This window comes from Megalops cyprinoides, chromosome 1 (genome assembly GCF_013368585.1).
Source record: "Megalops cyprinoides isolate fMegCyp1 chromosome 1, fMegCyp1.pri, whole genome shotgun sequence".
Lineage (NCBI taxonomy): Eukaryota > Metazoa > Chordata > Actinopteri > Elopiformes > Megalopidae > Megalops > Megalops cyprinoides.
Genome location: NC_050583.1, coordinates 58,040,859 through 58,063,880, shown reverse-complemented (window position 1 = coordinate 58,063,880; position 23,022 = coordinate 58,040,859). Strand labels below are relative to the sequence as shown.

At 42.0% G+C, this 23,022-nt stretch overlaps 1 protein-coding gene across 2 annotated transcripts in view; it reads right to left on the bottom strand.

Annotated features, from left to right (window-relative positions):
• Window positions 1-23,022, bottom strand: part of pald1a (phosphatase domain containing paladin 1a) — a 72,510-nt gene that overhangs the window by 39,847 nt on the left and 9,641 nt on the right. For both annotated transcript variants that reach the window (XM_036515535.1, XM_036548041.1), the window contains exons 2-17: window positions 10,462-10,659; window positions 10,053-10,155; window positions 9,283-9,462; window positions 8,892-9,056; window positions 8,447-8,607; window positions 7,590-7,665; window positions 5,970-6,121; window positions 5,457-5,553; window positions 4,751-4,855; window positions 4,082-4,177; window positions 3,688-3,822; window positions 3,118-3,234; window positions 2,719-2,898; window positions 1,870-2,067; window positions 1,207-1,347; window positions 961-1,032 (exon numbers count right to left, since the gene is read on the bottom strand). In XM_036515535.1, the coding sequence (XP_036371428.1) occupies window positions 961-1,032; window positions 1,207-1,347; window positions 1,870-2,067; window positions 2,719-2,898; window positions 3,118-3,234; window positions 3,688-3,822; window positions 4,082-4,177; window positions 4,751-4,855; window positions 5,457-5,553; window positions 5,970-6,121; window positions 7,590-7,665; window positions 8,447-8,607; window positions 8,892-9,056; window positions 9,283-9,462; window positions 10,053-10,155; window positions 10,462-10,646 (2,163 nt within the window). In that variant the 5' untranslated portion in view covers window positions 10,647-10,659. The remainder of the gene's footprint in view (window positions 1-960; window positions 1,033-1,206; window positions 1,348-1,869; window positions 2,068-2,718; window positions 2,899-3,117; window positions 3,235-3,687; window positions 3,823-4,081; window positions 4,178-4,750; window positions 4,856-5,456; window positions 5,554-5,969; window positions 6,122-7,589; window positions 7,666-8,446; window positions 8,608-8,891; window positions 9,057-9,282; window positions 9,463-10,052; window positions 10,156-10,461; window positions 10,660-23,022) is intronic.

Sequence of the window (23,022 nt, the reverse complement as noted above, 5' to 3'; positions counted from 1 at the left end):
GCAGTACTAGAGGTGGGAGGAGACATCCCTACAGGATGAACTGGTATTGGGTGGTTTCCTTGACTCTGAGCGCCCAAGAGGTGGGGTGCTGATGCGGAGAGGTCCTAAAATGACCTAGTCAAAATTTACATGCCTGAGAAGGAGTGACACAACATCAACCAACACATGGATTGGCAAAGGGTTTGGGTTTACCGTGTGTGGTGGGGTTGGGCGTCGACACAGTTACATGACCAACGCCCATACACATCAATCCTGTATTTCACTGGAGGCTGTCTAACCCTCCTCTGTGAAGCTCCTGTAATGTAATTACTCCTGTATTTCTCCTTTATTTAAGTTACAAAGTGGAAGCGGGCTACATTCCTGCAAAGTCATTAACAATGTCTGAATGAGTTATGTTGCCATGCACATACATACGCACATTGAAGGAACACTTGTCAAAAGCCACAAAAAATGTCTTTTTTCTAGATCATGCATTATTAATCAGTTAGACATTTGAGACTCTCAGTAGCAGCACTCTCATTGGTTCACCCTAGCAATACTGTAGCACAAAGCCACCTGCGCTAGGAACACCTCTGAGTTTACCATCAGATGTGCAGACCCATTCCCCCTGCAGTCAAGAGCATCAGTCAAGATGCAAATCTGAAAATGTCCCCCTCTATGTTTGCAAAATGCAGCAAAAACAGGATGAGTGTAAGTAAAAAACCAAATGCTAACGCTATATTTTTCAAATGGGTTCATAAGCAGAAAGTGTCAACAAAATGACAATGTGTTACACCTGAAGGCACAATGAGTAAATAGATAAATAGTTTATATCAACATAATTTTGTAATATATAATGCAGAATAACATATATGACCATAACAAAATGGTGTTCAGGACTGGGATGTATTGTTCTGGGAAAGGACTAGGCAGTGTTGTATCTAGGTCACAAGTGCCACATATGTAAAAAAAGAAAGTTACCTCAAATTCTCCCTTTGTGTACTTGGCGTCAGGAACGCTCACAATCTCATCATCAGCAAACTCGGGGAAACCCTGGAGAGACAAATCGCAAATCAGACAAGGCCTCAGGGTCCTGTACGGCTCCTCAGAATAAATGCATCATCACAGCCAGGCGTGAAACAGGAAGTGCAGAGTGTGGTTGAACAGGACATGCCCACAGAAGTACTGGGCAAGCTGGGAGGGACCGTGGGGACACTGAGGACTCACGTTGAAGTGCCACAGGGTGAGAGCGGCGATGACCATGGCGGTGGTGGTCCTGCCCTTGCCATTGTGACAGTTGAAGACGAAGGCCGAGCACGGATCCTCTGCCAGAGAGCTCTTCATCATGTCCATCAGCTTATCGAAGTCCTGAGAGGACCGCACTCAGAAATCAGACGAGACGCTGCTCCGAGCATTCACACAGCATAAACACAATACATGGACAGACTGGCAGACACACTCAAGATCACACACGTGCTTCCTGGGTGTTTAAAATGCTACCTAATCACATTTTAACAATGTAATTACAGATTACAAGCTTTCTATGAAAAGTATGCCTTTTGTGAGTATTACCTTGATTAGTGCAAAAAAACAGTTCAACTGTACTTTCTTTGTATTCAGTTATACCATTTTAATTCACATCTAATTCATTAAAATATATACAGTACACAACAAGGCGAATATAAACAACTACAAGAGGCTGCTACATATAAATATGAACTCATCAGCTGTTCAACACCTGCTGTAACATTTCATACCACTAGAGGGAGCCCACAGACATTTCTAACCTGTTGGACCTAAAATGCTGTTTTCTGTACAACGTTAGCACTACTGTGTCTTCTGGCAGAGATGCAGGTCTGCTGTGTGACTGCCGAGCCCGCAATGCATTACCTCCTCCCTAGGAGCGCAGCAGTCAGGCAAGGGTATGCGTTTGTACACCAGGCCCTCGTGAGTACTCTTGTGCTGGTTGAAGACCTCCTGCACAGTCAGGCAGGTCTTGAACATCTTCATCTGCTTCTCCTGTTCCAGGGTCACCTCTAGCCACTTCTGCGCTCTCAGGATCTCCTCTTTGACAGCGGTCTCCAGCATCTGAGGACAAGAATGCATTATGGAGATGAAATCCCGCTCTGAACAATCGCATATCAGATACGCGGCTAACACAGCTATATTCCTGCTGTCCTCTAAAGCAAGCACAAAACAATTCATAATTCATAATACATTTCACTTTTCACAATACATTTCACAAGTCACTTTTGGATATAACTGTGTGTCGCAGTGTATCAGTTATTCTCTTCATGGTTTTAAACACACACTTTGGCCTGCAGAAATATTATTGAACAGTCTTCTATGGGGTCTGTTTGGGAAGCTTCCACACTCAAAATCAAAGGGATTACATTACATTACGTGAATTTAGCAGATGCTTTTATCCAGAGTGACAATAAAACATAAGTGCATCCATTCAAGTTAAATGAGCCACAGTGTCAGACCAGGCTAACAACACTCCCAGGCCAGTGAGTGTGAGCATAACACCATTCAAGCCCAACCACAAGTCAACTTATGCAATCTGGCTAGGCAACGGAAGCTAAGTATATTACCATACATCGGTCACTATGGGGACACTACGGATGGAGAAGCAATCGAGTCAGAATAAGAAGACTGTGTTCACTTCGAGCTGAGCGGCACCAACCAAAACACGCTCTCATTTAGCGGAACAGGGGCATGGTGTTCAGGCTCCCTCACCTCGATCTGCTGCGAGTCGCCAGCCAGGACGGGGATGTGCTGCTCCAGACAGGACGGCTCTCGGGGGGTGAACACCTGCCCGTTGCCCTCCAGCACCAGCTCCTCCTGCAGGTTCACCCACAGCACGTGGGAGTGCTTCCTCTTCTCGTCCGTCAGATAGGCCAGCACCGCGCCTGTAGCCTGAACAGTAAGTGCACATTACGAAACCTCTCCCCTTTCAGATACCAGACACTTTCGCGATCTCCACATCGGGATGGTGACAGGCACCCTCTAGATCGATCATATCGAACAAATCAAGAACGTTTCTTGATCAAGGCGTTGAACTTTTCCCATCATTGAGGAGATCGACTGAAAATCAAACGGTAAAATTAAAGAGCAGATATCAAAGTGAGATCCAACCTCTGAGGTGGGCTGGGCCATGCCATACACAGGCATCTTGGGAACCCGTCGGAAGTTGGCCACCTTCATCTCCTTGACAGTACTGAGGACGTCTGGAGCCAAGAACTCACTGGCCACCTGAGGACAGAGCACAGTTACATAGGACAGGAAAAACCCCCACACCTCTATTCCGCTCACTGCTAGATGGAAATCCCCCCATCTTTAACCTGCAATCAGACACTGAGGGCCATCTTCATAACTACCTAAGATCCTCTGGCTAGCTTCATTGCACTGATGGACATATCCAGCCACAAGCTTTCATTTGTTTCTTTTTTCTGTATTTTCCAGGCGTTTCTTTATATCATTTTTTTCTTGAGATAAGGAAGCAATTTTCCAGCCCCCCCCCTCCCTTTAGTACTAAGTTTTCTATTCTTTCCTTTGTGACAATTATGAACAGTTAGGATCACTGACTGGCATGCAAATATTGCACAATTAAATGACAAGCTAGCATCAGCAGATGATGCTGAGTTGTCTTATTCTGCTGATTTCTGGGGTACAGTTTATGTATACAGACACAGATAAAGGTCTTACCAATACTCGTGCTCCCTTAGTGACAAGATCAGCAGGGGCAGAGAGCTCAGAGAGGTTCATGCAGGCCAGTAGTCTGTAGATCCAGGGGTGAGCACACATCCACTGTCTGAAGTTGGACGCAAAGGCAAGATGATACTGCAGAATATGGACACACACACACACACACACACACACACACACAAACACATTATCAAACTAAGGACAAGTACAGATGACCTCAGAATCAATGAATCATTAATAAAAAGCAATTTAATAAACTTCTAATACAGGGCGTAGGATTAGAATTAAGATTACGGTATTAGCTGGGATAGAGGAGATTACAGACTAATGGTTGTGAATCAGGAACACAATATGTTACACCAAATCAACATTACCTACAAAATCAAAAAGATACCTGGTCATGAAGGTATGCATTGAACGCTATCAGGTAAAAGTAACGTTCCAGGCTCTGCAATGTCCTCTGGAGGAAGTATTCTTTGGTGCTGCTTCCCTGTAAAGCAAAGCAAAGAGTCAATTACAGGAACCCTATGGAGGAACACTTGTTAGATGCACTAACGTCACGGTGTCATTTATGCAGCATTACTGAGCATAAGAAAAAACTACCACTTCTTTCTGTGTTGCTTTTGTGGCTTGCGTCAGGTACACAGCGCAGGCCTGAAGGCAGAGCTCTCCAGTCCTCACATTGTGTATGCTCACATTTATTTCCACAAAATCCTTTGCTTTGAACGCCTCGAGTCTCAGCGGCAGACATCAGAAGGAGTGCACTGAAAGACGCCTTTTCCCTAACAGCCATCACTATTTTCACTGCCACTTCAAACGTACCCCTCCAGCAGAGTCAAACAGAGCAGGCCAGTGCTGTGATACAAATCACAGGGCCCAGAGCGGAATGGGAGCTCTCTGCCACACCACTCCCGAGGCCAACAGGCCTATTGTACTCATGTAGTCTAAAATCTGGGTCTCAGGATACCGGCGCCGCAGATGAATACTAAGCCGCCATTTCTGTCTCAAACAAGTGACGCACGGTGAAGTGTGTCGTCACATCGCGAGGCGTGCCGCGGCTCACCTGAATCTGATAATCCTCTCCGATCCCCTCCAGCTTCTTCTTGTTTTCATAGATGGCCTCCTTGATGTCGTGCATCTCCGAGCACAGGTCAATAGCGCTGTCGACCTGCGGCGAGAGAAACCAGGCGGGGACTCGTGAGTCACGCCGGCCACCCAGAAGGGACGGGAGCCGCACCGGCCAACGCCGTCAGGAACGGCGGGAAGCGCTCTTCCACATTCTATTACAGCCCTGACATGAGCACCACTTACGTCTTTGATGACAAGTGTCTCATCACATCAGAGGCAATTTTATGCCAATGTGCTAAAACGTACAATGTTCTTGTGCTACACTTGGCCACTCAGTCAGCATGTGCACCCTGCCGAGAGCACACCGAATAAATTATCACTGGTTAAATAATGGCTATGCCTGCTATGCTGGGATGCTACAGAAGCGGCATTTTTGCTAATTGTGTATTCACTCTGCAGCAAAGCCTAAATTGAAATGGATGAGAGTTAACAGCACTTGTAAGGCATCTGCAGGGTGGCAGTGTGGTGGTATAACCATCAGGGCAACATTACACTTGAAATGAGAAGGCTTCAGCTTTGATTCTTTTCGCAACCTGTGTTTATCAATGTTTAACCTGAACTACTCAGGCTGTATGCTATATAGCATAAAACCTATTCTATGTAAATATATAAAGTAATTTTACAGACAAATGACCTCTTACCTCCTCCATGACCTGCTGGCCTTTGGGCAGCCTGCTGATTAAGGTCTGGATAATCTGGAAGAGTGGTTTTGGCGTGGAGGGCACAGCCTCATCCACTCTGGGAACGGGACACAGAATTCAGTTTTTAAAACATCCTTATTCGTGAAGATTCAAAACAAGACAATGTTTCATTATAATTCTTCAAGTTCTCCTCTTTTTTGTCCTTCAGTAATGCTCTATTTCAGGGCAGCACACCATGTTGTTTTTTTTTCCCATGATGAATTCATTTCAGAATGGCACTTTCCAAATCATGTTGAAAGACTAACAAGAATTCATAGGTGTTGGTGAATAATATAATGGTTCTGCCCCTACAATCAACTGCACAAGCTGCTGTGATATTCCAACATCTAGTCAGACAGACACTGTTTGAAAACATACTACATGCTAACATCACTGCCCTTAATAAAGTGTTTTGTATGTCAAAACAAATTTCAAAGTAGCCCCAGATGATGATTTGTGGGGGCGGGTACTTACGTGGGTTTTTCGGGCGCGCCCCTCAGGTGGTACATGACCAGGGTGCCGAGGATCATGGCCAGGTTGGTGCGGCCCACTCCCACCTGGCAGCTGAACACCAAAGCTGGCAGAGGCCTGGATGCATCCCGCGTGAGCAACAAGTTCGGGCTTTCCTGCAGGGGATGATCGGATATAACCACTGAGCAAATAACTTCTATGTCACTGTGATCATCGAGAGCTAGTCATCACTGTAGAGGTATTTCAGTCTAGACACATTAAGCCTACAAAAAATCATTAAAAAACTCATCAAGGATTATACAAGTCACATTAAATCATCCAGGTGACAAAATGAGATTTTATGTGTACTCGTCAATAAATTTTCCCCTCAGCCAATAAATTATTAGGCTGAAACACAGCTCATAAATCTACATGACCAGGCCTGAAAAACAATTTTACTTTTTTAGACTACATTATGACCAATATATGTAACATATCAGCAGAGGTACTGAATAATGAGCATGGTTATTTCATAAAGTAAAAGGAATCAACTTAAGAATGGTGAACACATCAGTATTAATGACTGTAGCTGTGTTTAATCAGAAATCAGGGACATTTTTGAGGATATTTAGTGGAAGGCCAAAATAATGGTGAAATATGTGGCCAGGAAAATAGTTCACATTTTACAACTAGATTACACCATCTGAGTGTCATAGTCACTCATAACAGAAAAATACATCAGTTCAAACACAGCATCATTCTCATTTTGTGTGCAAGGGCCGTTACATCCAGAAATTCTAAATATAAAAAACTCCCTATATATACGCACGGAAATCATGGTTCAAGGAGATTAGGTGTTCCATCTTATGCGCTATTTCAAGTGCAGAAACAGGAAGCTGAGAAATTCATTTAAGAAATTAATTACCAAATCTGGCAAATGCAAACTGCAGTCGTTAAGCAAATGACCGTGCAGCACTAGCATAACAGAACATTTCCAAGACAGGATGGATACGACAGGATTTAGAGGATCGCTTGTGTACACTGCGCATAAATGATTCCACTTTCCAGCGACAGAGAGTTGGACTGACTCCTGGACACCATCACTCCAAAAAAGGACAAAAAAGAGAAATGGAGCGCCCATGTGATGCCAGGGATAAAAACCAGACAAGCTCAGGAACAGCCAAGCCCCGGCCATCTGGTGCCAAGAGACTAAATCTAACCTGTGCGTACTGATTGGACGTTTTATCCAATTTTCATAACTATTATGGTTGTCGGTGATTAATAACGCACAAAGTACATGCTAAGTGCGATTTATTGAGAAAGCGAGGCCAATTTGGCTTGCTATCTGCAGTGCTGAAAACCTGCAGACGGTGTTCCGGAACATTCTGTCAGTTGGTTTTCTCACTTGCTGGGCATGACAGAGAAAATGACAGAGGAGAACGGATGAGGGATCAAAAGCTACCAAGCACTGTGCATAACAAATGCACTTCACCAGAGTGTCATGTGGATCTGTTTTCTTGTCCCCCTAGAATCAGAAGGGCAGAAGGCAGTGCGCTTTGGTGCTTTAGTACTTCCTCTGTTTGCTCTCTGTGCAAATTTTCCCCATGGACTTAGCACGCTAGTCAGCGGTTCCCCAGTCCTTACCCTGAGTATGTTCACAAAGGCATCAAACTCCTCTTCAAGTGGTGCCCCTTCCACTGGCAGAGGCAACCGGTAATACCTTCAAAACAAGGAGCAGAACTGTATGTTAAATTGAAAATCACATTTTCAGAGAGAGAGAAAAAATACAACAAATTAACAAACAACATGAAAAGCCAAGTAATAAACAACTTAAAGTGCCAATTAAAAGGAGGCACTTTCCCTGAAATAAACTGGTGGGTATTTTGTCATTACTGCCTAATCTATCAGGGGTATACATGAGTCATGTGATAACTCTGAAACGCTGTGTACAAACATCAGAGGTTTACATCTTTCACTACTATCACCATCAGCAGAATTTTTCACCACAAAACCAAGATGAGGAATTTTCTAGAAGGCTCTTAACAGTCAACCACAGTGGCAGCTTGCTTCCTATGGAGATTTAAATCTTAAATATATTGTATTGAACTGTCTAATTGAAATGATGCTCTGGTAGATTGGGGCTCCAACCACAGGCTTGAAGTGATAAAAGAGGCACTGACGAAAGCTAGTTCTTTAGATTCTACCAGCTGGGTGCTTTAGCACCGACTACAACCAAATGCCTTGAATGCCTTCATTTCATCTTGCAAACTTCAGTCATCTGATTTCAAACAGGATGCAGGCAACATACTATTCCTCCAAATGCACTTCCTCCAAGTGCTCTTGACCTTTGTACAAACAGAAGTCACTATTTACGAGGAGGAGAGCATCTGGTGACCGGCATGCTTACACACTGATACAAATTGCGTGACTAGATTTTAAAACCTGGAAGTTGTTGCTTTGGTTTTTATTTTAAACTAGAAGCAGGTTGAAATGCAAAAGACCTGTACGAAGGCATTGTGAAAAGGGGCCTCTTGTAAACTTCTTCAGTGACATGGATATCCTCTTCACAGGTGATGGTGATATGTTGGGGCTCATCTTTAAAGTGCTCGATATCATTGTAGACGTAGTACACGTTCTCATTCAGTTTTGCAAAGTCATACAGCTGCAAGAAAAAAGACAGAGTGTCATAAATCTTTCGGCACTGTCTTATTCCCTTCAGCAGATCTGTTGAGCTCATCATGAGTGAATGATGTTCATGTGTCCATGTTTTTTATGACCATGTGAGACAGGAAGCCAACCCTCGATGATCCCAATAAGCCACTGAGATCACCTCAGGTCAGTGCGTGACACCACATCATCGGATAACTGCCTAACTGCATCAGAATTAGAGAGAGAACTCTCGGACACTGCCGGGCATGAGTTTATTGGGAATGCACAGGAACCCACCTCCTTTCTGATGGTGAGCTCAAGGGCTTCAACCGTGACTTCTTTCTCTAGCCGGTGCAGGTTTTCGTGGAGATTTTCCTTCTTTCGAGGGGTGTATGGCACAAAGTCATTCTCCAAATGTAGGAACACAACCGGCTCCTCTCGTACACAGAAGAAAATAACCTCCTGTTCACAAAATAAGGATACTTTTTTTTTTTTTTTTTTATGTAAGGTCACAATTTTCCTTGAACTTCAAGGAATTATTTGTATAGCTTCCAAACCCCTTGCTTTTTGCTGCTTCAATTCAATTCATATGGATATCAAAAATGGGTCTTTGGAGTCTGTACTTGAAAACTCTTTAATAGAACTGGAATGCCATTTAATACCGCACATTGTTGAACTCTGTACTAACCTCATGGCCTTCGCTCTGCAGTCTCTGGAGGACCTGTTTGAAGCCGTTCAGGCTAGGCTGGCCCATTCCAAACAGTGGGTAGTTTCCCTTGGCCTGCCGAAAGTTGGGGGCTCCATAACTCCCTGTAGTGTTTAGGACGTCCACTTTACTGTACACATCCTGAACCATAAAATACGTCCCCTGGGGAAAGAGGATTTAGACTCAGCAGAGGCTCCAGTTCTCGGTTTCACTGAAAACACTTCTCCAGTTGATCATTTGAGGTGAAACCGAGGCAACGTGTTAGTAAACAGAAACTTCCAACAAACCAAAACAAAAGGACTCTGTACTTTAAGTGCTACGTGTGAAGGTGATAATAGTTCAATGTGATAATTAAAGGGAAACAAAAGAGCCGGCTCAAAAGCCTCTTAATGAACTCACCAGTTTGACAAAAACTCATTCTTTTCTATTCTGAACAGGAGCTATTTGAAAAAGTCTTCAAACTCACAGAAGTGAAACTCAGCATGGATCTCATATGGATCACTTGCACGTTTTTCTACACAACATAACTCAACTTTCCCACCTTAGTCAATTGTTACATACATGCAATACAGAGTTAAAACTAGCAGCCATTTTCAAAACAAGCTGCCAGTGCCATTACATCAATGTACAAAGTAAAAGCACACAATGAACAGAGAACCATATTTTTTATTTACAATGTAATTTCCAGAGCAAATGTACACCAGAATTATTTATTTACCTATGTACCACACACCAAAGGCTTGGGTCCTTACCTGAACCAGGTAGTGTTCAGGCATCGTATCTGAAATTCGTCCAACTTTGTAATTCGTTCTAAGTAGGTCATCATGAATCTGAAATTCTTGCCTGCAATTATACCTACAAAGGAGGTGAATTGATTTGGGTACCACCGTAAAAGTTTTGGATTCAAACACAGACAAACAAACGAACAGCACAGCAGAATAATTTGAAGATAACAAAAAAATTTACATTTCATCTATATGAGTATTTATGGATTTCTTTTATCCATTTGCTCCCTAAAATATCACACATGAATTCAACAACACCTACAAAAGAGGTCATCTTCAAAGCACAGACTTGAATTTGAGTTCAAGACCTCAGTACTCTCTGATCCAAGAGGATTAGCATCTGACTGTTTATCTGCGAGCGTGCGGTTGTACTTACGTGATGACTACGGGAGCCACTTTATTGGTGATGATAGACTTGGCCTTGTTGTTGTGAATGCTGACCGTCTGAAAGGAGTTCATGCTTAGCGATCGCCTGTTGTCCGCCATCCCGTTGCCATGGACACTTTCGTGAGGAGGTGCTACTGAAACTGGCTGCGGCGCTGCACTAGCAGTTGTACCCATAATCCACGAGCAGCTGTGAAGGACATGGCAGTGCGTTAGATTACAGACCGAGGTACGCGGTGGTGCAGGATTACACAGCACACCGTGGGTGTTCTAGCACAGCACCTGCTTCTAAACACCCTGCCTATTTTAGCCATTTAGATTGGCTGATACAATGTACAGTTGTCTCTAAAAGACTGGACTTGTGTGGCACAGTGGAGCCTGCATGTATTTACTTGGCTGAATACAGAAAACATGCTAACAGGCTAAATGAAACACAGAAAGGGACATGGAAACTGAGAGAAGCTGACTATTCGTGTGGACTTAATACTCCAAATTCAAAAGGACACCTTCTTATGTGATTTATCCATGCTGCTAATTCTGGCCAACCGTTAACATACGAGTTTACACAGGGCTTGCCGTGAGCCATTATTTTTGCCCAGTGGCATCTGAAGAAAAGACAAACAGTCTACTCTTCAGCCCCTCTAAAAATACTGAGCTGTTTTTGAAGCTGGCTCAGGGTTAAATCAGGAGCGTGTGTTTACACGTTAATTATACAGCACTTAATGCGGAGCACTCCGTATTCTCAGCCATCAAAACAATCCAAACATTACGCCAGGCCGCACAGGTCCCCTCAGAGTAAACAAGGCCTGGCCAGAGATCTGGCGAGATAAACAAAGTTGCTTCCCCTGCAAGCATGCACAGCCCGCGGGTCCCACCCTGCTCTTCTGCAGCCTCTCGAGCAGATCGGCCTCAGTGTAGGTGTCTGGGAGTTAGAGCAGGCTAACAGCAAACCACAGCAGAGGAAGGGTGGACGTACAGCGTGAAGACCATCATTAAGACGGGACGAAGACGCTCTAGCTTTCAGCAGGAGGTTCCCCCTGCAATCTCAGACTCTAAACGGACCTGAACAGAGAGGTTTTTTTTTTTTGTTCTAAAGTTACCCTTGAAGGGCTGCAAAGGGCTGCAAAGTACTGCAGCATGCGCCTGCTGCTGACATCATTCCTGGATGTTGGCAGATGAACCTCATGATAAGAAACTCCTTGCCTGGATAAACACCTTGTGTCCAGACGCTAAAATCATGTGCTTGTTACACAGCCACAGACAGTACTGATGTGACAATCCCACCTTCTCTTGTGACCTGTCCCAACGGTACCAGACACATCTCTCGGCATCACCATCACAGAAATTAACCAATAAAAAGGCTCACAATGTTATTTTCTTCACCTACTCAAACTAAGTGATACAAATGTTTCCCCTAAGAGGCAATTCTCCATTTAAATATTCACAACTTGCATATAGTGCTGAAATCAATCCAACACTTTGCCTTCAGAAAAATAACAAGTACGCACCAGAGTGCTATTGCTGTGGAATTAGGAATGTACCTGTGATATATTGTAGTAATATGTGTATGTGTATCTGTTTTTGTTTATGTCTGTTTTGACTATATGTATATATATGTGTGTGTGTGTGTATACATTTTTTTCTTATTTACTTTTCACAGCCATTTTGTATTCTAATTATGTGTTTGTATTCCAAATCACATTTCCCACTACAGAGTGAATGTCTTTATATTGTCTTTGCAGGACCCCCTCAAAATGACATGCGTCATCTCGGGTGAATCTATCAATAAAAATTGTCAATAAAATTCAATTCAAAGTATTTCAACATATTCATTCAAACACTCATTCAAAAAATCCAAAAAGGTAAAACTGTCATATTTTTGGAGCTCAGCATAAAATCACGTTTGAAAAATACAAGTAGAACATATTTGTCTCAAAAATAAAAAAGTTTCACCTTTAAACACTTATTTAACATGTATATGCGATTCCTTGCTTTAAGTAAATACAACATTTCCAGCAAGGTACAGAGTCTTGCTGTGTTATTACTCATAACAACAGTGTAGACAGGCCTTGAAACAAAAGAACTTGTGGAAACATTCCAACCGAGAAAGAGCAGTAAACCAGAAATGTGCAAGTTAAGTGATGAAAATTCTACCATTTAGATTACCACCTTCTTTCAAAAGAATGGAAAATAATTTCTTATATCTTCTGGTTTTCTTTCCCAACTAAACTGTAAAACTGGAGCAGCAAAGCTTTCAACTCAAGGTTGCAACCAGAACAATAAGCCAGATGCACAAGGATGCTAGGACAGCTGTGATTTTTTTCTGCGACTATACTGTCAGAATTTAATGGGCAAATTCAACACAAACACCGGTCGTTCCTGTGGAACCCAAGCAATTGAAGGTACTCAGGTTCTAGCCCCAGCCTGTTTAGTTGGAGGGTGGTATGGCTGCTGGCATATTCTTAAATTCTGTGTTCAGACTGCTTAGGTCAGGCTGGTCTGAAAGTCAGGAATGTCTACAGGTCAACCTAGTGTAAAAGAGTGTGCTATACAAATACAGAAAATCTATAAAAACAGAGGCTGTGTCACACCCCTTCCACTCCTTAGTTTCATGTGACTATAGTGCTTATGCTACACGATAGTCAGAGCAAACAGGAGTGCACTTATTACACCATCACATATTAAAACAGCCAGCCAACAAAGTTACAATGCAGAACAGCACTGGCAATATGAATGACAAAAAGTATAATGCTGAGGTGATTTTTTTTTCTAAAAATCCCAGAAGAGGAAACGTTTCTATTCCTGACAGCCGCGTGACCTTAAGAGCTCTTTGGCCATGTTTTTTTTTTTTTCTTTTTTGGTTAAATAAGCCATCTGCCGTCTGCAGAGAGACAATACCTTTGATATTAACACATTGTTGAATATTAATAATGGCTGTGCAGGTGGCAAAGTAACTAGTCGCTCACACCCTATTTTTGTCCTCTTAGCTGATAAACAGATGCCGTGCCATCTCCCTCCTTTCGTATAAAATTAATATTGCCATACATTCCAGTCCTGGCTTACTGTCACCTGCACATCAGATACAAAATCTAAAAGGTGCATTCAGAAAGCAAATATTCACACATTTGAAATGAAATGACAACCAGTTTAGTGATGACCCTCAATACGAGACGTTCAGACAGCATACAATGATAACAGGCTCAGCGCAACACCTGGGCAAAGCATTTGTCTGCTATAATACTCATTCTCATGTACAAAAAACATGTGCTGGCAATGACATCATGGGTTCAGCTGAGAGCATTGTAGTGGTTAAGGGTGTCTGTGAGGAGCATTTTCTTGTAATCCTTTGCAAAGACCTCTGAATTAAGAAATACCCTGCTGTCTATTCTACCTTGGCATCACACACGGCTTAAGCCCCATACTCTCTGAGTCTGTGTCCATGAATGGACTTTACAAACTTATCCTCTTCTCTGCCATCACACTTTCTGATTAGTACAAATAATGCTAACATATTAGAATGAAACATCCCATAAGCCGAGATCAATGTAAATGTGTACTTTTGCACATCTCAATGTTCTAATTAGAGCACATTGTTACTATGCAGTGCAGATATGGAACACTTAGGAGACATTCTATACCCTCGTTCATGTGATTTGAATTCTGTGGGAACAATGCAGGTTAAGCACAACACTGCCCTGCCAGACATCCTCAGGGATCAGAATGTGTGAATATGCAAATGAACACTGTTTGGCAGCAATTTGAGCAATTGCACAATCCTGGTTTATTTCCTTGACAACTTTATTTGAAAACTTTCTTGTAGCTCTGCATTTGGGCAGCTTGCAGTTGCACAGTTTGCAGTGCTGGCTGTTTTTCTGTCATATTCCAGACTTGTGTAAACTGTGAAGTAAATCCAACGTTCAGAAATTCAATGCCCCAGCACGTCAGACTGGTCTCTGGCTCAGTAGATAGGACTGGTCTCTGGCACAGCACATAGGACTGGTCTGTGGCACAGTAAGTAAAACTGGTCACTGGCACAATATTTGAGACTGGTTCCTGGCACAGTGTGTGGAACTGGGGTCTGGCACATTTTGTTGGACTGATCTCTGGCAAAGTGCATTATGTGTGCCCTTGCACTGTACTGTTCACTGAAAGTGAATGCTCACTATTGATTAACATCTCTCTCAACAACACCACTGCGGCACTTTGTTGATGCTTCTCCTCTCTCTCTCACTTCTCTCTTTCTCTCTTTATCTCCCAGTCACTCCATATATTACAACTTGTGCTGAAACCCTGCCCATGCTGAGGAGGCCAAGAGAAACACTTTACATCTGGCAGCCAGATGGCAAGAAGGCTGACGGAGTTTCACAGGGACACTGGATAAGGACAACACTGTTGGCTCACAGACTTTCCTATGAAATAGACCAAGACCAGGAGCAGCCTCAAGTTTCCTTGGTGGGTGATAAACTATGCATATTTATTTCAGCCCATTTTTTGGGGAAAACATTGTAATTGTATTTTAAGCTGTTGAGTTGGCATTCAAATCCATTATAAATGTGACATGTAATTTTGAAAATGAAAAAATTCTTGGGTTTCTGCTTGGGATTTTTTCGACCATGCAAATATATTCTGTCACAGACTGTTACTGTCTAACAGAAGCAACATTTCAGTAACACCATCCATCAGAGATTTGCACCCAACCTTGATGTATTTAAAAATATCATAACATGTTTGCGTCCATTCCAGCTGAATAAATGTAAAATAGCTTAAAATAGCTTATAACACAGTAGTCAGAACAAAACATTTATTAATAAAACATTTTTCTCATTCAAGTATTCTCTAAGTGACCACATTTGTGAGTTCTTAAAAACATTCAACGTAATTCAAAAAGAAGCACCCTAATTTGGAAAGGCTGGTGTTGTTTAGCCTCCACACCAGCTGAGGTCACCACACTGCACAGTGGGACCATCCTCACCGCAGACCCTCCTCATCGTACCAGACCAATTTTCTATTGAAAAAATCTAACAGCGATCTGTCTAAGAATGAAAAGCTCACACTCACCAGTGTTTGTACATGTAAAAATACTGGTTTCTGTGCCTGTCTGTTTAAAGCTAAAGAATGTTCTCTTGAGTATAAGAAACGTTAATTGATCCCCCAGCAAACTCTTCCGTTCCAGCACAGCTGTCAGTATCTGTATAATATCTGTGAGAAATCAGACAACATATCTGACAAATGCTTTGAAATGGTATCATTTGAAATGGTACGACTGTGGCCTGTTCACCAAACAAGTGGTCTTCAGCCAGGATTTACCAAAAATCCCTACTATTACTCACTTCCATTCTGTTTCTGTATTGCTATGGTAGGGTCAGAACCAAATTATGTTTTGATAAATTAATAAATGTTGCCACTAAGGTCATGTTTTACAATAACCATGTACGGCAGGGTGAGAGTCCTGTGAACATCAATGCTCAGCAGTTTTTCATGTACAGAATGTTAAACAAAGATACACCTGGGTACAGCATAATTAATATTTATCTGCACATACTGCAACTTAGTGGTATATAGTAGCCACAATATAAGAGGATTCCCTCTTCTTCCATTAAGTTAACAAGCTGAGTCAAAGATACAGAAAAGCCCAAAATTCCTCTGTGATTTGTTCCTAAAATCGACCTTTGATCACCCCAGAATAGTAACAGTGGCACATAAAGTATCCACGGCACTACAAATTAAAAGATTTCAACAATGCCCGTTTACTATGGATAAGGAATCCCAAATGAAGCTGCCCAACAGTTCTTGTTCCAGTTGAGTAAATGGGCCTCTTCTTCTCTAAGGATTTGCCAGAATAGTTAAGATCCAATCAACCACAAATCTGCTGAGCTTTTGTGTTTCTTTATTTGAGAGAACATGGGCAGAACAAAGGTAGCATTCTCCTTCACTTCGTTTGGCTGCACAGCAGATATTTGATACATTCTCCCTTTTCTCCCCTTAGTGGAGCAGTTTAAATTTAAGAAACGGGGAACAATAATTATTCTTAGTGGCCCTGTGTGTATTGGTAGCGATATAATTCTTTATAAGAACTAGTCTTTCAAAGAATTTCTTTTCCAGTTTATTAATCTTCCTCAATGACTATCTTACAGCACTATCCACAATAAAAGCACAAAAAGAGAAACATTTGATCTCTGAAAAATAGCAGGAAATTTCAGTCAAATTTAAAAAACAAAAAATATATGAATGAGAAGTGTGTCTGGGGAAGCATTCTTAGAACAATGCATAGTGGAAGTCAAATCAACCAGGAAGCCATACTGTTTAAGGGGAGTCCGATCAGCAGGTTTCCTGTGTCTACCTGCTATTGTCCAAAAGAGTGTCTTGAGGGTAGGCATACCCACAGCTTAGAAAAGCCAGAAAAACATTTGTGAACACCAAGCGAGCATTCCAGCTTTACACCAACTGTAATTATGACATAAATAGAATAGAGCATTAAGGAGCTGAGATACAAGACTCAGACATAGTTTAACTAGGTTAATGAAACTGTCCGGAATTCTTTAAGTTTCATATTCATTTCCTAACCACAGCTTTCCTTCCAAATGCAGGAAATGGCTGAAGAGGTTCGCTGCGGTTTGTGAATTTCATCAAAATAAAATAAACTACAAAACTGTCTGGTGCGACACTCTTGCTCGGTGCGAAGCGTGTCTGTTGGTCAGCATCAATGGCTGGATTTTGGGACACAAAGCCTGCCAACTTCTGCAGCGCCACACCGCCATCTGATACACTCGCACAATTGCCCAAAACAGACACACACCCACCCTCATTCCAGCGGAGGCTCGATGGTCATCTCCGTAGGAATCGCCCGCACTCATAAACATCCTCTCCAGAGTCAATCAGGCCAGGTCATCAGAGAGGCTGTTTATTCCACTCCCCACGCCGAAAAAAAACGACTGCCTGATCATGTATGCATGCAACAAATCGGCATGTCCACTTTATGTGGGTTTTCTTCCGATGTCGCGACAAGCAGATAACAGAAAGGGCTGTTTTCAGCGATGACAAGAATCAAGAACACTCAGCCTCCCACATAAAGAACAAGTAAGAAATCTCTCAAGGTCTACCCACTGCATTTCACCTGAAAACAAACACAAAAAAGAAAGGACTCTGTTTCTCTGCATTCTCACAGCATAACATGTCAAACACTCTGTGTTACTTGGGATACTTCAGTGGTTACTGGCTAATTTGTACAAGAATGTTGTAGCAGAGCTTCTGTTTTGGTGAGTCTCAACATGAATCTCTACAGTAATTTCACCTTGGTTGAGTGTTAGGACACAAGATGGTAAAATGAAAAAAAAAAAACTGAGTTTGATGAGATCACAATGGTCCATGGCACTGACCTTGAACACAGACCTGAGCAAACAAAGCAAATGACTCAGTGATGAGGACAGTTCCTACAGTTCCCAGGGTGGCTTTGGGACTCAGCTTTTGGTGCAATTCTCTTTAAACCAGTCAACCTGATCCACAGCTCATCCACGAACTTCACATTGTATTTCATTCCCTGAGACAATGAAATCAGTATCATAATGTAAATGTATTCATACCAGCATTCCTTTTTGCGGTACCCTTCCCATAAAGTCAGAGAAAATTGCACTGCCTATCAGAGGCAGGCTCTCTGGAGTTATTACAACAGCAACGGTTCAAAACCCGAGAGAATTTGCTGTAAGGGTCACTTCAAGTGTTGACATGGTAGAATTCCGATGAAATATGCAAGAGCCATTCAATGGCTTCATTGGAGAGAAGTTTGAACAACAAAAAAACAACACGTCACCAAGGTTGATACTTTGCCTTTTCTCAGCTTGGACTTACTTCGTGCTGTAAAGCAAGCAGAGCTTCAATCCACGTCATGTGAATAAATGCAAATCTTATGTGTACAATAAGTGAACAACTCATGATCTCTATTTCAAAACGGTAATATTCTTAGCTGCAAAGTTAATATATTGACATTTTTAATTTGACAATAATGACAGTATTAACATACATGGTGATCCCTGCTTTGTTAAGATTAGATAAATATACAGGGTTTCTATAATGGCATTTATCAAGCTTTAGTCGTAAAACTCCACAGTCCACACTCATAGAAGTCACAAGACAGAAAAATACATGCTGCACCAGTCTCAGAGTGACTACAGAGGTCCAAACCACGCAATTCAAACAGCAACAATAGTTATTCAAACATTATTACCACTAGCACAAGCCAAAAGCGTCCGTTCGCGCAGTTAGCTTTTCCATTTCTGAGTGCATGGAAAAGGGGGAAGCTGCATCTCAGCCAGCACCAGCCCTTTCAGCTCCTGCCCATTTAAATTCCAACAGTGTCCCAACTTTGCTGTAGAAACCTTCACACAAAAGGGTCTAAATAGGGGCAGGAAGGAGAGCGCAGCTGCCGGATGCATCTGTCCTTTGCCATACTAATAAGAGGAAGGATGCAAGAGCTCCTCATTCTTACGAGATGCGGGGGGGCTTGGAGTGATGGCTACCAGTTCACAGGGACTTTTGGAATTTGAAAAGATGTCCCACGCTTAATTTTTCAGAGAAAGGTGACCAGTTCATTTATCCGCTTGACTTGCGATAAAGTTGCACACGGCCCAGTCTGCGGATGAGCTGGACTAATTTAGCAATTTCCAAATTAACAACCATTTTCTGCCTGTTAAAGAACAGAAATATCGCTGTATATACAGCCAAGTCAAACGGCAAACTGCAGGAGGAGTTTCACTCCTTTTCTCATTGTACCTTCTGATACGCATGCTGTATATTGACATTTCTAACACAGCCAAGGTGTGTAAATCTTACAAATAAGAACAGCCCATGCATGCAAATTCAAGACAGTGAGTAGGTGGCATAGGCTTTAAGAGGTCATGATTGAGCTACATGCTGCAAGTCTATGAAAGCCTCCAACTTTATAAAACCTTGGTTTGACACAAGCTATTCTGTTAATGGTTGAGCATGGCAAGGGCTCCAGTACTAGACAAATGCTGAGGTGCATGCTGGGAAAGGCTGTGTCAGTATTACCTCTAACAACCTCAAACTCCTCACTAGCCCAGTCAATGCCATTACCAGGGGAATGACAGAGACTGCAGACAACTCCAAACAGGATGAACTCACTGAGTAGTACCCTATATACAGGTGTCATTACAGCATTTACAATTACAGACCTTCTTGCACCACCAGACAGATGTGTTTATGTTCAGCCAGCTTTGAAACAGGGACTCAGAAAAAAGAATCATTGTAAATACTCAAAATATATTTGGATGGAGTAAACAAGCATTAGCCAGCTTTAACTTGAAACAGATTTGAATCCTATGTGTGTGTGTGTGTGTGTGTGTGTGGGGGGGGGGGGGGGGGGGGGGGGGGGGACCAAAGAGGAACTATAAGAGCCTCCGTGTTTTGTTCAATGATCCCCTTAAGCTGGGAGCACTCTTCTTCTCCCTTGCTCACCACAGGATGCTGTCTATTCATGCCGTTGAAAAACCAGTCACGCACCTTCAGCACAGGAAGTACTCACACACCTTGACAGGAAGTGGGTTATCACAGGCACGTCTGATTTTCTATGCATTTTGTCTGAGTCCCTCCTTGGTTGGGTTAGGGGTCACAGTGATGTGTGACCACAGGACGTTGGCAAAGCGCAGGCCTGCAGAAAAGCACTGCACGGAAATTACATCACCGCCACAGCAACGGGGGAGCGCTTCCTCTTCCATTTTTTTCCCCCATTTCTTTCCATTCATCTAGCTCCATGCATAAAATAAAGTCACTAACAGCACCTTCAAGCACAATTTCCTACAGGAACTTCAGAGGACATTTTTCTCCAAGTATCTCACAGATGCATAGCAAGTTGTCTTAAAAATAAACACAGGAGGACAAATGCATATATTTTACCAAATTCTTCTGAAACGTTTACAATAATCCTGTTTATAGAAACCAACAACCCAAGCAATGCCTACAATCAAAAAGTCAGAAGTATCACACCATCTCAAGGAAGTTTCCGGAAATTAAGAACTCAAACTTAAACTTCTGCTATAAGTGTAATTACATTTTGTGTCAATTTAACTCTAGATTATGTTTTATCAGTGAGCTCCTGTACAGCGCAGTATGTGATAGCACAGCATGTGACACTTACATCCTTGCTTGTGGTTTACTTTTGCGTAGCAGCTCACAATCTGCAAACGATGGCAAGATGCTCATTTTTCAACAGGATACCATCTCCCTTAAACAAACGCATGAAGGCGGCCTCTATCGAAAAAAAACCCACAAATAACCGCAGAATAAAACCGTATTTACTTTTCCATGAACTTATAAAAGAACAAAAAAATGCATTCTTCTGCACAAAACAGGGAGGATAATATGATGTCAGCTTTCAAATACGTGAGCTTCGCCACCGAAAAAAGCAACGTGCAAGGGTTTGGTGGTCTTGAGGAGTGCGAGGGAGTGGGCAGAGAGTATGGGGGCCACGGGTGGAAGATCTGACGCCAACGCCGAGCTAGCTAGCAGGCGCACTCCTTCCCCTTGCTCACAGCCAAGAGAGGACACACAATCACTTCTGTTGAGCAGAGCCCAGGAAATCAACTTCCTCATTACTCTTCCTGTGTGTCACCACCCAGAGGGATGACAGCTTTTCAGCCAGCGCTGTGGTGAGGCCAAACCCTGGATGGCATTTTGAGGGACAAGCTTTTACTTTATTCGATCATAAAAGTTCAAATTCATGTAGCACATTTTCTAACTCTAGCTTGTCAAGTGACACAATCATACTCAAGTGAGTTGTTCGGAATTGCTTAAAGTGTCTGATATAATCATGCAATTCTCAAGTATTCTCTATCAACTCTGCAAGATGGTAACATGTGATTGTAAAATCATTTCGAACACAAACAGCCACAACTCTCCCCACCTCCCGTTTACCCCTTACACCCCTATTAACCTAGCTAATCCATCTTTAGAAATATGAAATAACTTCCTGCAACATTAGTATTCATACTCGTATTTCCCAGTACTCAAGCAAGTTTGACTACCAAAAACTGATACACAGGGCCCTTCCAGAACTAAACTACTGCACAGAAGCGCTGTATCTAGGGCAAGGCAAAACGTGCATGAAATGATGATGGTTATTATTAAATTCAACTTTTGTTTCCAGACTCCTTTAAACAGCAACCAGGCCATTCAAATGTATTTCTCTTCCTGCAATAACCACATTCATGCCCTGAGTTTTCCTTCACAGCCCTGTGGTTAAACACAGCCTAAAACGAACTCTGCTGTCATTGAGCAAAATAGAAATTACATAAGAAAATGCATGTTTTGGCCTCTGTTCTATACATAGCAAACACAATATTATGCAGCAAAACGGTCAATTAGATTCTATTGAAAAATGCATTAGGCAAAGCCTTTGAGCTAGAGTGTTTTTCTTCCAGTGGTTTTGCTTTATGTTTGCCAAATTATTTCTTATGAACAGACTGCTGGGTCAAAGGTTAACTACTCCCCTGTTTATGGCCTACACACACACACACACACAGAATTAACTTTCAAATCTAAGTCACTTTTGCACAATAACCATTTTGGGCATCTCCCAAGATATTGTTTCTTGCAAAACACTTGGATTCCAGTGTTTGCACAATGACAAACATCATGGCAAGACTAGTAGTGATTCTCTCAAACAAGGAATATTTAACTTGAAATCTAACTCTTAGAACTGTATATTAGAAACATTATCAAATCAACCCCCCGCTTTTGTATGCGAATGTATGAGACCTCATGTTTTCCTTGAGCTATTTTGAATTCCTATCTGTAATGTTTCCCAAGAGTGTGTATCTTTTTTTAAACAAAAACAACATTGAACAACTCTTTTTACCAAGATAAAAATGCAAAATGAAAATGCCCCATATTCTTACAGTTCTTCCCCCACAAGGCTTCTAAAACAAACTGACCCAACAAAATCATTAATCTATTCACCAGACAAAGCGAATGTGACACAAATCACAAAGAGAAGGCCGTTGTTAGCTAGGATCCTTTCATCAAGGGTTATCCAAAGCACCATTAAAACTAGATTGTAAATCTATTTTAAAAACACTGCCTGTAATTTCTTTTTATTTTAAGACAGCAATTTTATCCCCTATGATTTAAAGGCCTGTGTAATGTGGTTTTCATTTTTTAAAAGCCCAACGTCTACCCGCAGTGCGTTCTCAAACTGCACCAGTCAGCATCATGAGGCCATTGGATAATATTTTATATTGTCTCTGGTGAAATCTACATACAAGATGAAATCTAGACAAACAGGCCAAAATAAATGTGTGCTTTTTCCCCCCAAGGAAAAAACCATTTTGGATTTCAAGATTGCAACAATCATGTGTCAGTTACATTTGTACAGTGCAAATGGGGAAGAGGAAGTTATTTGTGAAACACTCGCTACCATTCAGTCCTAAAATTCTTTTTGAAATGAAAACTTTCTTCCACTGTAACTTAGGCTGTTAATTAATCTACCACACAATGTTAAAAGTGTCTAGCCTTCCATACTATACAAGATAATAAAAATGAG